The 12681-nt window shown below is 41.8% G+C and overlaps 1 protein-coding gene across 7 annotated transcripts in view; it reads left to right on the top strand.

The window, feature by feature from the left end:
- kif13a (kinesin family member 13A) overlaps nucleotides 1-11092 on the top strand; it is a 40706-nt gene extending 29614 nt beyond the window's left edge. The window contains exons 25-40 of one of the 7 annotated variants that reach the window (XM_044358430.1): nucleotides 153-299; nucleotides 935-967; nucleotides 1904-2003; nucleotides 2147-2273; nucleotides 2394-2449; nucleotides 2536-2660; nucleotides 3386-3562; nucleotides 3673-3765; nucleotides 3882-4034; nucleotides 4153-4221; nucleotides 4344-4394; nucleotides 4683-4770; nucleotides 4855-5006; nucleotides 5754-5930; nucleotides 7488-8709; nucleotides 9409-11092. In XM_044358430.1, coding sequence (XP_044214365.1) covers nucleotides 153-299; nucleotides 935-967; nucleotides 1904-2003; nucleotides 2147-2273; nucleotides 2394-2449; nucleotides 2536-2660; nucleotides 3386-3562; nucleotides 3673-3765; nucleotides 3882-4034; nucleotides 4153-4221; nucleotides 4344-4394; nucleotides 4683-4770; nucleotides 4855-5006; nucleotides 5754-5930; nucleotides 7488-8709; nucleotides 9409-9542 — 2904 coding nt within the window. In that variant the 3' untranslated portion in view covers nucleotides 9543-11092. Of the gene's footprint in view, nucleotides 1-152; nucleotides 300-934; nucleotides 968-1903; nucleotides 2004-2146; nucleotides 2274-2393; nucleotides 2450-2535; nucleotides 2661-3385; nucleotides 3563-3672; nucleotides 3766-3881; nucleotides 4035-4152; nucleotides 4231-4343; nucleotides 4395-4682; nucleotides 4771-4854; nucleotides 5007-5753; nucleotides 5931-7487; nucleotides 8710-9408 lie in introns of all 7 variants that reach the window. The other 6 variants (XM_044358429.1, XM_044358428.1, XM_044358431.1 and 3 more) reach the window with 6 other exon arrangements.
- The last annotated feature ends 1589 nt before the right edge of the window (nucleotides 11093-12681 follow it).

Genomic DNA, 12681 nt, shown 5'->3' with positions numbered 1-12681 from the left:
TTGGCCAGACTGGCTGCACTACATCAAAACACACAGTTCAGAGGATCATAACTAATTATGTAATTATGAACGGCCATGTTCATGTAGAAATGTGAGCGTGCGGTGCTGGAAGCAGCGCATTGATATTGAATTATGGGGATTTGTCCAAGCAGGGTCACTCCAGGAGACTGCAGGTGTGTGTGAAGCCGGTCCAAAATTCAGGCACTCTGCCTCTGCTGGTGGAGGCAGTGCTGTCTGTCTCTATTGGCTGCGTGTCGGCTCGCTCCACCAAACTACAGAGACCCCTTGACAGCTACCAGGTCAGTGAAACACAAAAACACATTTTTGCATACACTCACATACACACATGCTTATTTAGACTTAGACTATGAACCTGTTGTGTTAACATAAAAAAGGATGATGTATGTAATTGTTTCTGCATTAAAACAGAACAGTGTTTTGGGAACAGGATGCTCATTTCAAGCCAGTGAAATACAATATTATGCTGATTCGACCAAAGTATGTTTGGTCTGTCTTGGGTTTCGTGCCATGGCTGGTTCATTTGGGTAGCTGGCAGTGGGTATAAAGAAGGCCAAGGAATGTACAAACTCATTAGTGTCTTGTTAGTCCTGTTAACATGGGTTGGCATGCCTAGATGTTGACAGGAAGCAACAGCGTGATGAATTGTAAATAGTCACAGAATCTTTTTTTAAAAAGTCCACTTACAGGATAATTGAAATAATACATCTTGGGGCTGACTATTGTTCTTACAGGCATTATTACTCAAAAGCATATGCTTAGCTGAACAAGTTTTTAGTTGACGAAGACCTTGAAAATGTAAGCAGACACTTCCTAGAGATTCCTGAACAGTTACAACAATGGTTTTGCTCTGAGCTGTCATGTCAGGGCTTTTTGTGGTTCCCCACATTTGACTGAGTGTCTTCTCTCCTGCCAGAGAGAGGTGGAAGACGATATGGATAGTTATCAGGTACCATCTCAGTCTCCTCCTGCTGCTACTCCCCTTGTAGTTCACGCTGCAGCATGATGGAAACCAACTGATCGTGTGTTTTTGCGATTGGCCTGTTGCTGAGGGCATGTGAGGAGGAAGGCAGAGGGCTGTGCCTCTCCCGACTAAAGGAGTGCTTTATTAAACACTAGCTGCACATGTGGATGAATTCTGATGCTGTAATTATCAATCACACCAACCATTCTTTGGCAGCCCTGTGTGCAAAATACAGTTCCACCCATGGCTGAGCTCCCAGCCAGCAATCTGTCTGCCAGGGATCTTGTCCCACTCTCTCTCTTGCCTTTCTCTCAGGTTGTGCGCACTAATGCTACTGTCTGCTTATCACTACTGAAAAGCCGCAGGAACAATAAGCATTCTCCTAATCACGTGGGCATTGCATGGCTGCATGATTTACAGAACTTTGCATGGTGGGAGTGTGCTGATGTCAGAAGCATGAAATGGTTGGCTTTGAGGTCTGTTGGTTATTCTGGAAGTTGCAGAGGGGAATCTGCTCTCTGAGTGATCTGCTGTGCATCCAGGTAGGACTCTGGGTGGCTGTGTCTGCATGTGAGGACATGCATGCAAGTGTGTATGTGTGAATGGATGTGTGTGAATTGCAAAGGGGTTAAAAGGGAGGTATTATACTGTATGCGGGTGTGTTTTCATAATCTGACCATAATCGTTTTCAGCCAAAAATACAGATCTGGAGGCTTTTTAACACCTTTGATGTGGGAACTCTTATCAGGATTAGCTTTCTCTTGGCTTTCCTAAAATATTAGCGGCAGATGTGGAACTCCCTCAGACAAGTCAGCCCTGTGCACCCTTGCCGTTCCCTGTGCACCCTTAGCTGTGCCTTGCAGCCAGTCCTCCGCCTCACTAAGCCAGTTGGCTTTGATTCTGGTCTCTGTCTGGTTCCAGGAGGAGGATCTCAACTGTGTTAGAGAGCGCTGGTCAGAGGCCCTGATCAAACGGCGAGAGTACCTTGATGAACAAATCAAGAAAATCATCAATAAGCATGGTGAGTCCGGAGCCATATGTTACAGCTGCCACTCTCTCACTGAAGGGCTTTCTGTGTTTTCTGCCACCAATTGCATTCTCTTTTTTTGTCTTTTCTTTCTCTGCTGTGATGACAACCTTCTCTTCCTCACTTTGTGTATCTAGAAAAGTCAGAAGAGGATATTGAGCGTGAAGCTCGGCTGGTGGAGCAGTGGGTTGGCTTGACTGAAGAGAGAAACACTGTGCTGGTACCTGCACCTGGTAGCGGCATCCCCGGAGCTCCTGCAGACTGGTAAAAAAAAACAAAAAAAAACACCACATTCCCAGACTCCCATACAAATGTCAGATTCACTTCATTTGCAGCTCTTTGCTTTTTTTCCCCACCATTAACCTTGTTTTCAACTGCTTGTAGGACTCCACCTGCAGGAATGGAAGCTCACATCCCTGTTCTCTTCCTGGATTTGAATGGTGAGGCAGCTTTTACATCAAATGATATTACACACACGCAGTTTCCTTCAAGCTTTATGTGCGCTAAATATCTTTTGTCCCATCAGCGGATAATCTGACAGTAAATGAGCAGCTGACCGGCCCACATGCTGCAGGCGTTAACTCTATCCTGCCCAAGGAGCATGGAAGCCAGTTCTTCTATCTGCCCATCATCAGGCACAGTGATGAGGAGGTGAGAAATGGCTTTGAATGTACTGCCCTCCTGTGGCCGAAAAGGTAACGCCACACACGTTGAAATGGGGTTTTTTTTGAACTCCTGCTTCAATAGGCATGGCAGATGACACTTAAGAAAGGCACATGGTTGGGTAACTGTGTAAGGAGTTGCTTTAAGACAGTGTGCTCCTTCACCTTTAGATTCAGAGATGTATTAAAGTATTGGCTTTTCCATAGCTTCTTCTTCTACTAGTTGTTTAAAGTGTATTTTTGTAAAAAATCAATTGATGTTTTGTTGTCTGTAGTTTTAAAAAGGCCCCATACCTACTTCTGTTGATTTTACCACTTGAATTGTTGCTACAGTAGAAGTTATCTTCCACAGATAATCACAAACAGACAAAAGCACTCTAGGGCAACATCTTTTTTCCTACAATTATGTGCATAATTGAACAATTACATGTAATTTCATGGGCAGCAGTATTCATGTAAGCAAGCATTTAAACTTAAAGTCATCTTAATTCCTTTTTCTTTGATGTTGAGCAACAGTGGTAACCAAACACTAATCACTGCCCCATTTACTGCGCTAAAGTGTCATGAGATGGAGATTTTTCTGCTCATTAGCCAACTGCTACAAACCCAAAGTTACAGTGCACTGAAATGACTGTATTCCACGACTGCTTGTGCAGTTAAAGCCTCACGATTATGGAGCAACACCAATGAAACACAAGTCTTCTTATTCACCAGGTGTCTGCAGTGTGCTCCTGGGACTCATCCATCCATGATTCTGTGCACCTCAACCGGGTCACGTCCCCTAACGAGCGCATCTACCTGATCATCAAAGCCACGGTGCAGCTCAGCCACCCTGCTTCCATGGAGCTGGTGCTTCGCAAGAGGATCGCTGTCAATATCTACAACAAGCAGGTTAATACAAGAGGGATCAGATTTTATCAGGAGGAGGGTGGTCCACAGTGGAGATGAGGTTTACGGCAAGGTTAAAATGATCGAAATGATTTTAATATTTTTTTCTACAGAGTTTCACACAGAGTCTCAAGAGAAGAATGTCCCTAAAGAACACGCTTTACTCCTGTGGTGTAACCTATGAGATTGTTTCCAACATACCAAAGGTACAACTGGCTCCTGCAGACTATTGACATTCTATTGATATATCTAACATAACCTGCTTTCCATATTTGGAGTATAATCTCATCAGATATCTCTGTCTGGTCACCCGCCTTGTCAGGCCTCAGAAGAGCCAGAGGAGAGGGAGACCTTGGCCCTCATGGCTGCTCGCGGGGACAGTGAGGAAACTCAGGATGGAGAAACCTACATAGAGAAATACACACGGGGAGTTCTGGAAGTAGAGAACATCCTCAGTCTAGAGAGGCTACGACAGGTATAATTGCTGAATTGTGAGGTGCTGATGTTTAAAAAAAAAAAAGTAGCTATGACTTGGTGCGCAGTAAATAATTCATCCATATAAAGATGCACCTTGTGTTGTTTATTATCTACAGGCTGTGACAGTGAAGGAAGCGCTCGCTGCCAAGGGGAGACACTTAAGAAGGAGTCTCAGCACACCAAATGTACAGCATGTAATGAACACATCACTCACTGCACTACTTCATGAACCACACGGAAATCATTGTTTCACCTTAAAATAATATAGTTTGTATCACTGATAACATGTTTTTCTCTTGCTCTCCAGTCTTCATGTAGTAAAACAGATCTGATGGCTTGTGAGGATGAGGACTGTAAGGTATGCTTTAACAACATATGAATCACATTTTTTAAAAACTACAATGTAAAACTGTGGTTAACTTTTCTTGGAGAAAATAAATCAAGTTGCTTGTTTGAGGTGGCAAATTAACGTAATATATTATTATGATATTTGTTGAAATGCATTGCTTCTTTGTTGGCCACAAGTGCTTCTTTGATAATAAAAATCACTTATTTTTTCTCCCATTTTACACGAGGGAGCCTATTAGCTGCAACTTTACTTTAACATCATGACACTGGCCAATATAACCTGTAAGTTACTGTCTAGGACCACTGCGATCATGTCGACAGCTCCAACCTCAATCCCCAGGACGGCTCCCTTTGCGGCACACCAATCAAAAGCAAGGAGAACCCAGGTAAACAACAACAGATGCACCACATGTGGAACAGCTGCATTGTGTTTATGTTGCTACGTTATAACTCTGAATGTTTCCATACAGGCTTAGTTCCAGAGAGTCCAACCTTTTTCAACTCAAGCCCCTTCAAGGTCCTCTCCCCTCAGCCGCCTAAGTTCCTCAAGTCTCTGCTGCCTGTTAAAGAGGAGAACAAGGCGAAGAAAGCCTTGGAGGCCCAGCCGCTGCTGGGACAAGAGGTAAGGAAGGAGTTTAACTCTCCCTCAAGAGGGAAGTATTTGCGTCTTTTATCATGTTCCCCATTCGACTTTTTCCTCAATCCCATGTATCATCTGTCAAACACCATTTTTACATTTTCCCATGTCACTCATCATATCAAATTACATTTCCACATGTTAACAATATTGACAGTGACAAAAAAAAATACTAATTGTCTAAAGCTGTGGCTTTGCTGTTGTGTGACTGGTTGAAAAAAAACTAAATGATGGCATCATCCACAGTGTCTATGTCACTGTATTGAAATGAAAGAGCATGACGTCAACTGGGGATAGCCACAACACTAAACAGGACAAAGCTGTGCTATAAAGTCTTTTGTCTAATTTTGTTTGTGATGATTAGATTTTCCAAATAGTTTGTGGCTGTTCCAACTATTTAAACTAACCTTGCATATTTGTTTTCATCTGTGCTTGAAGTGGACTAAGACAGGCGCTTTACAGATCAGATAAGTTCGTGGCAGGGAAGCTGTGGTTGGCAGGTGTGGTTAGCCTCCAGCTACCAGCAAAATGCTTCAGCAAGGTAGTGTGAAAGCAGCAGCAATGAAGTGAAAGTGAGGGGGGATGTTATGAGTCAGGACACTTCAAGCACTGTTTTTTTTTAAATATTAAACTGCATGGCACTAACTGTGTAACTGGCCTGCCCAGCTCCATGCATGCTGTGTGTGTGTGTGTGTGTTTGAAGTGTGTGTTATTGTTCCAACCCATCCGCAGAGCATGCGCTCATGTGTGGACAGCCCTGCACTGCTCCCCCCTCCCTGCCCCTGGCGCAGACCCAGGGCAGGCAGCGAGGGCCACTGCAAGCCTTCCACCTCCACCTCCACCTCCACCTCCACCCCTACCTCCACTCCCACCAGCAGACAGCTCAGCCACACACTGCCACGCACTGCTGTAAGTGCTACACACACCAGCACACACTGCTCTTGAGGTTTACTGTAAGAGTTTTACACCTGTCACTCACTGACATGCTGCACGCTCACACTGCTGTACAGTAAGTATCACCCTTACACGTGTACACACTCCCACACTTTGCTTTAAGGATTCAGCTAGTCTGTGTGCTGGTGCCGGTGAGTTTCTCTATGCAGCATTGAGAGTCAAAAACTCTAGCAACAATGTGTCACACCAGCTATTGCGGTCATGTACTTGTGTAAGCAAACGAGCCAAATTTAGAATGGAAAACTTAAGATCATTGCTTGTTAATTGAACATTGCATGAAACTTTGAGGTTGGTGTCCTAGCACAGAATCCAGTAAGTCAAAATCTCTCTATATAAAGCAAGGAATCGTTGTATGTATGTTTGTCCTTCGCATATCTCGAGAACCGTTCATCTGATCTACTTCATACCTGGCAGGTGTATTGCTGGGGAATAAAGGAAGTGCAATGGTAATGTGTGAAGTTGTTTGGATGTGTTGTTATCGAGATATGCCAAGGACAGACATACATGCAGACAGAGATTCCTTGCTTTATATAGAGAGATTTTAACTATTTAAACTAACCTTGCATGTTTGTGCCATCCGATGCCGCTTTGTGATTGTAGTTTTTATAGTCTGTGCAAGTGTGAAACTTTTGTTCAGTTTATTGATAATAAGAACAAGGGATACAGTTACGGCAACCTATTTATATGTGTGTATACATATATATATATATATATATATTGAGATTAAAATTGCAGATGGTTATTGCAGAGTTTTAGTTTCTATTGCAATTGAAAACTCAAGATGAAGTGGACTGGACACATAAAAATACATTCCTAATGGTGGACAAAACATTAAAAATAATGTCTGATAGAAAATGAAGCACTTGAACTTTTTCCTTCATCAAAGAGGACATTGTCCAACATCTTATACATAATATTTAGATTTCAAAAAAGTTGCAGACAGGACTATTATTATTATTAAGATAATATTATATACTGAGACATTTATAGACATAATAGTAATGTTGGCACAAGTCTAATCTATTCTTTTATTTTAGAGCCCTTCTGTTTTTCACATTCCCCATGTTACGACCTTTTCCTCTCTCAAAGCCCAACATCACAAGTAGACCGATAGATTTATATTGCCAATTTTCCAAGCCAATGTTTTTCAGCAGTTTAAGTAGGAACTATTTCAAATTTGATGAAGTGGCTAACATTGTGGATATAGTGCTGTACAGCCTCACACTATTTCACTCTTATCTGTTAATTTGGCTCAACAATATTTAAGCGCATGTCTGTGACTACAATGGCACAGATGTAAACACCTTAAAGCAAATTGTGCCACATCATCAGTGAAAGCCAAAAAATCATACACTTTTTTAATGTTCCATTATCACATTCTACACCATTGTTCATTGTCTTCATTCTCTGTTAAAATTGTGTTTATATATAAGCTAAAGCTCCATACAGGCTACAGCTGACATTGTATCCGGTGGGATTTGTCTTTTGTCCTGCTGCTGTTGTTTTTATCAGCAGGACTCTGAAGATGAGGAGACGGTAGACATGAGTCTGAATATGGAACGGGGCCCTCAGGACCACAGCAGCTTCCAGCCGTACATCCCAGAGGACTTTGCAAACTTTGAGATCTACAACGCCACTCTGGAAAGCCAGGAGGGCTTTCTACCCTCCCGTTCTGATTTGAAGGGAAGCCGATGTGGAGTTGGAAGCGGAGAGAGAGAGGTGTCTCGAAGCCCTACCGCCAGCAGCTGCACTAGTGGTTACTTTTCACACAGTGCCTCCAACGCCACGCTGTCTGACATGCCTTTCAGTTCCAGCGAGAGCTCTGACCACCTCAGCTGCACCTCCAGAGATTCCCATGACCCCCTCGGCTGCCCTGCCGTAAGAGGCTGCACCCAAACCAAAAGTGTTTCTGCAGGGAGTGACGCCCAGCAACCTCCTCACTCAGCGGGTGGGGCTCAGGATCCGCTCGTCCGCTCCTCGCCTGTCAGTATTTCTAATTGCACAGACAAGCAGAAAACATTCCATCTGCCTCAAAACTGTGTTCTCAGTGCCAGCCAGGAGTTCACAGACTTTAAAGGGGCTGATGATACTGTAGGAGAGGGCGATTTGGCACGTTTTACAGAGGAATGGGAGCAGGAGGGTTTGGAACTCTCTACAAACCAGATGAAGAAACCAGATAATACAGAAACGTGTGACACTGGTGATCAACATGCCTCTGATGTTTCTGGTATTAGCAACATGTCTAATCCTGAAAACGCTTCAACTGCTACATGCAAATGTCCTAATAGTAACGTCTCCGTTAGTGCAGCTGTGCCCTGCCCTAACACAACTGTTTGCACTTCAGTCAGAGACTCTGACAACATCCCAGCTGCATCGCCAACCCTAATAACTCCTGCATCAGTCCCACCTCCAGCATCACCATCGCCGGTCACAACTTTGCCCACAGCCCCATCATCTGCCCCAGCTCTGGGAGGAGGAGGAGAACCTCCGATCCGGGAACCAGCACAGGGGGATCTCCCCCACGGAAGTCCCTGTCCCAGTCCAAACCCCAGCAGTGCTGAGCCCTCGGGGGACTCCAGCGGGGATGAGAGCACCCCTGTGGCTCAGCTTCCTGACTGGATGGCCCCTGGGGAGCAGGTGTGGGTGGGGAAGAGGAGAGGAACAGTCCATTATGTTGGAGGGGTGGAGTTTGCCAAGGGGATCTGGGTGGGTGTGAAGCTGGACCTGGCAGTGGGTGAGTCATTAAAGGACCAATGCATCCACATGGCAGATATTTTCAAGTGATAAAGTAACAAGAAACTTACGTAGTTGGTCTACTAGAGAGCACTGACAAGTTTATTTTTCAACTGTTTCAACTCTCACACACTGTCTCTTACTGATAGAATATTTATTAGTTTACCTTCATCAGGTATAAACTTTGTAATGAGTATTTCTCATTTTTATTCAAGGTATGCTTTCATTCAACACACCTCAGGTCACATATTCAGGTGTGCAGAGACTTCTAAACTGTTAAATGTCCCACCCAGTACATATCATATTTTGAATTCTGTAACAACAAAATTTAAGGGATCCTCATAAAAAAATATCTATACAGCATTCACAACAGGTAATACAGTAGTATCCGCCTTAAAGCCCATTTCAGATGACATTGTGCTTTAGTGGTGACTATTTTCAAACAAGTAGATACGAGTTAATTTAGCACAGACACCAAAAGTTGTAAAAGTTAATATAGGAGATTTATGCAAGAAAGAATCGTTTAACCATTATAGGTTTCTGGTTTGATAGTCATCAACAGACTGACTTGTGGTTGTTTTTTTAAGGTACTACACACAGATAGCAAGTGGCTTTTTCTTTTGTGTATAAATATGTGTGTCATAGTATGAAGTTTCAGAAGTCAAACTCAAATCAATTATGCTTCTTGACCCTTCTGCAGGTAAGCACAATGGGACTGTCCAGGGAAGAGTGTACTTCCGCTGTCCCCCAGGCCACGGCGTGTTTGTGAAACCATCTCGTCTCACCAGAGGACCGCCCTCCATGGACACAGAACCCCAGACTCTGATCAGATAGGACCCAAAGAAGGACCATCTTTCTGAGGTTCTCAGATCCAGTGCCTATGGGTTAACTGCAAGCTGACTTCATAACGCCTCCTCTTTTCCATCCCTGTTACCACCTCTCAAGCTCTGAGCTGATTCTTTAGGCGTGTCTGCTTTCCCTAAAGCATATCTGACCTGTGCATTTAATGAAGGTATATCCTAATTACTGTTCACTGAAAATTCACTATGCACATATCTGAGTTTTCTATATGGTGATATTTTTGATAGAGAACCTAACTTTTAACTGGGAGTCCACATGGAAATATTACCCACATACATTTTCTTACATTGGTTTCTGAACATTATATATAATATTTTTATAAGACAATGCATCCTCCCCTGAGGCTCATAGTGGAATAATCTGGGATATGAAGATTAAGAATGTACTACTGTTAATAAACATTGATATTTACATCAATATGATATGTCAGGGGTAACCAAAGAACTACGGTTCCGTATCTGCTGTTATGAGTAATGTGTTATTTTTCTAATGTACGGTATGTGGAGGCATACACTATATATCGATGTGCCCAAGTAAAGCTTAGTGCCATATCTCTAGGAGTGATGCCACGTACCCTGAACAGTGAACAAATCTGCAAAAACCTGAAACGCTTTCAGTGTTTGACTGCAGTTATGTTAAATTATCCTGTTGAAGTACTGTAACACTGTGGATGAAATAATCCCCATTCAGCATGAGACTGTTGCTGTTTTGAACGCTTGCACTGGAAAGGATTCTTGGAGAGTTCACCGACTGTCTTCCATAACTGGACTGATGAAACGATCCCTGCGTGCTTCTAACCGAAGGGACTGAAGAACCGTGTATCATCACTTTAATATGCCGAACGAAGCAGCTAGGCTTTGTCCGAGGCTTGGATATACTGATGCCTTATTGCCCTGTTTCCATAAAGGCAGGCACATAAACCCCCAGACTACTCAATGAACAACTTGCCATAACAAGTTCACTGAGTTTAAAAAAAAATAACAAACTGTATGGACCTGAAACCTGTGTATGTATATCATGAAGCCCATAGGCATTCGAAATGCCACCCAGCCTCACTGACTGACTGATTGAATACCTTTTGAATGGATTGTCCATCTGCATTTTATATGTTAACAGACTTGTGTATGTAACACCACATGTTTAAAAGGTACTTGATAATGCATTTTTTTTCACATGGAGGATTGGATGAATGGGTGAAGGACTGTATCAGGTTACAGAAGATGAAAGTAGTGTAGTTAACGGAGAAAAGTTGTCCTATGAACATATATTTTTATGGAAAGTGGTGAACTGTGGAACTGACTAGAAATAGTTGAATATTCAAGCTGTAATTTCACGTAAATGAAAGAAACCCAACCTTACTTTAAAGAAGAGATCAAAGCTGCTCTCCCTCATAAGGAGTTGTAAATAGAAATGTATTTGAAAATAGTATTTACACTATTATAATGTACAGAATTGTATTTATATTGTATCTCAAACTGTTTTAATTGGTACAAAATGTTCTAGAATAGAACATTTACAATCAACCTGTTGTGTCGCCTCTTCATTTGGCTCAAGCCGACCATGTTTGCAGTTAAATATCTTAGTATATTTTAACAGTATATCATAATATATGATAATATGTTAGTATAGCAGACATTGGGTATTAATTATATTAACCCATTGTAATTATGAACATTTTATTGTGCTTCAAAATGAATTTGTGATGGAAACAATTTTTGCAAAGTGAAAACGAAATGGAAACGAAAGAAAGAAAGATGAACATGAGGATCTACTGTGCAACAAAAACATCACATTATACTCACTTGCTGGTAGAGTCTTATTTTTCATGTGTATGAAATTTGTCATTTTAAATGTAAAATATTTTCAACATGAGGCTAATGTTGCCTGTCCTGTTGGGAGATTATATTCCCAGGTTCCTTACATTAACATTTATTCATTTGGCAGATGATATTGTCCAAAGTGATATACAGATGAGGTACAGTTCAAGCTGAACACTAAATTGTAGAACTTCAAAGTTTGGAGTGACATTGCAGGAGCAGTGTTGCATTTGTCAGTTGTCAGTTGTTCAGTTTTATGTTGTCCCCTGTGATTTCTTATGGTTCAGGAGATGTCTCCAAAATCCCAAATCAGAAGGACACTGGGATAATAAGTTGATACCTTAAGTGTATAAAAGAGTGAATAGATCTGCAAAATAGATGTTGCTGTGACTGGAATTTGATTATGTGCATATATTGTTGAAAAACAACTATTTTGCATATTTAGCCAAAGATAGCATAACTTAATTTATGTTATAATAGATTGCATGTAACATGAACATGTGCAAGAGTCACATGCGGTGTAATACTTTAGCTAAGTACTGTAGACATTACAAACATGCCTTCTGTAAGAGCAGTACTGTTTCCTTTACAATGTCTCCTGGGTGAGATTTCAGTGTACGACTAAAATGTTTCCTGTCACTGGCAGATTTATGGTCCCCTGGAACTTCACCCGTCTGTGGCTGATGTGAAGATAAACAACACAAACATACAAACATGTTGTCCCCGACAACTAATCCAGGCACCTGTAGGCCAGTCATTTGCCCTAGTGCCCCATGGCCTTATATTCTTTCAAATCTCGACCAATTATTGGTGGTAAACATTGTCAAAATGCATAATCCTACCAAGTTATCTCATAATTGGTGCCAGAGATGTAACATTTGAGTCAACTGATATTTATTATAGTGCCCCCACTGGTTCAGTTTGTGTAATTTTCAAATGTTGTAGTAAATTACCAAATGTTTTTCTTTCTTTCTTTTTCTTTTTGGTGCAATTGACAGACACAACTTGATCCATAGCAACAACTACAGATACTACTGTAGATTTACAATGCATTGATTAATTTGCAGGAATGGGAGTTTGTTAAAATATTTTTTTATTAGTCTTGTCAATTCATGCAGTTTTTAAGAAAAAAAGCAAATTAATTCATTAGTCAGCAATATCATACAGTATGTTGTTGGGCTAATAAGAGACCTGTGAGGTCACTGAGGCCATGTCTTTGGTCATTTTTCTGGGAATTTGTGGGTTTAAGTAACCTCTTGAAAGTTTCACCTTTTCCACAACAGACAATTTGACTT

This window comes from Thunnus albacares, chromosome 8 (assembly GCF_914725855.1).
Source record: "Thunnus albacares chromosome 8, fThuAlb1.1, whole genome shotgun sequence".
In the NCBI taxonomy this organism is placed as follows: Eukaryota; Metazoa; Chordata; class Actinopteri; order Scombriformes; family Scombridae; genus Thunnus; species Thunnus albacares.
The sequence above is the reverse complement of the archived record's forward strand: the minus strand, read 5'-3'. Positions and strand labels throughout refer to the sequence as shown.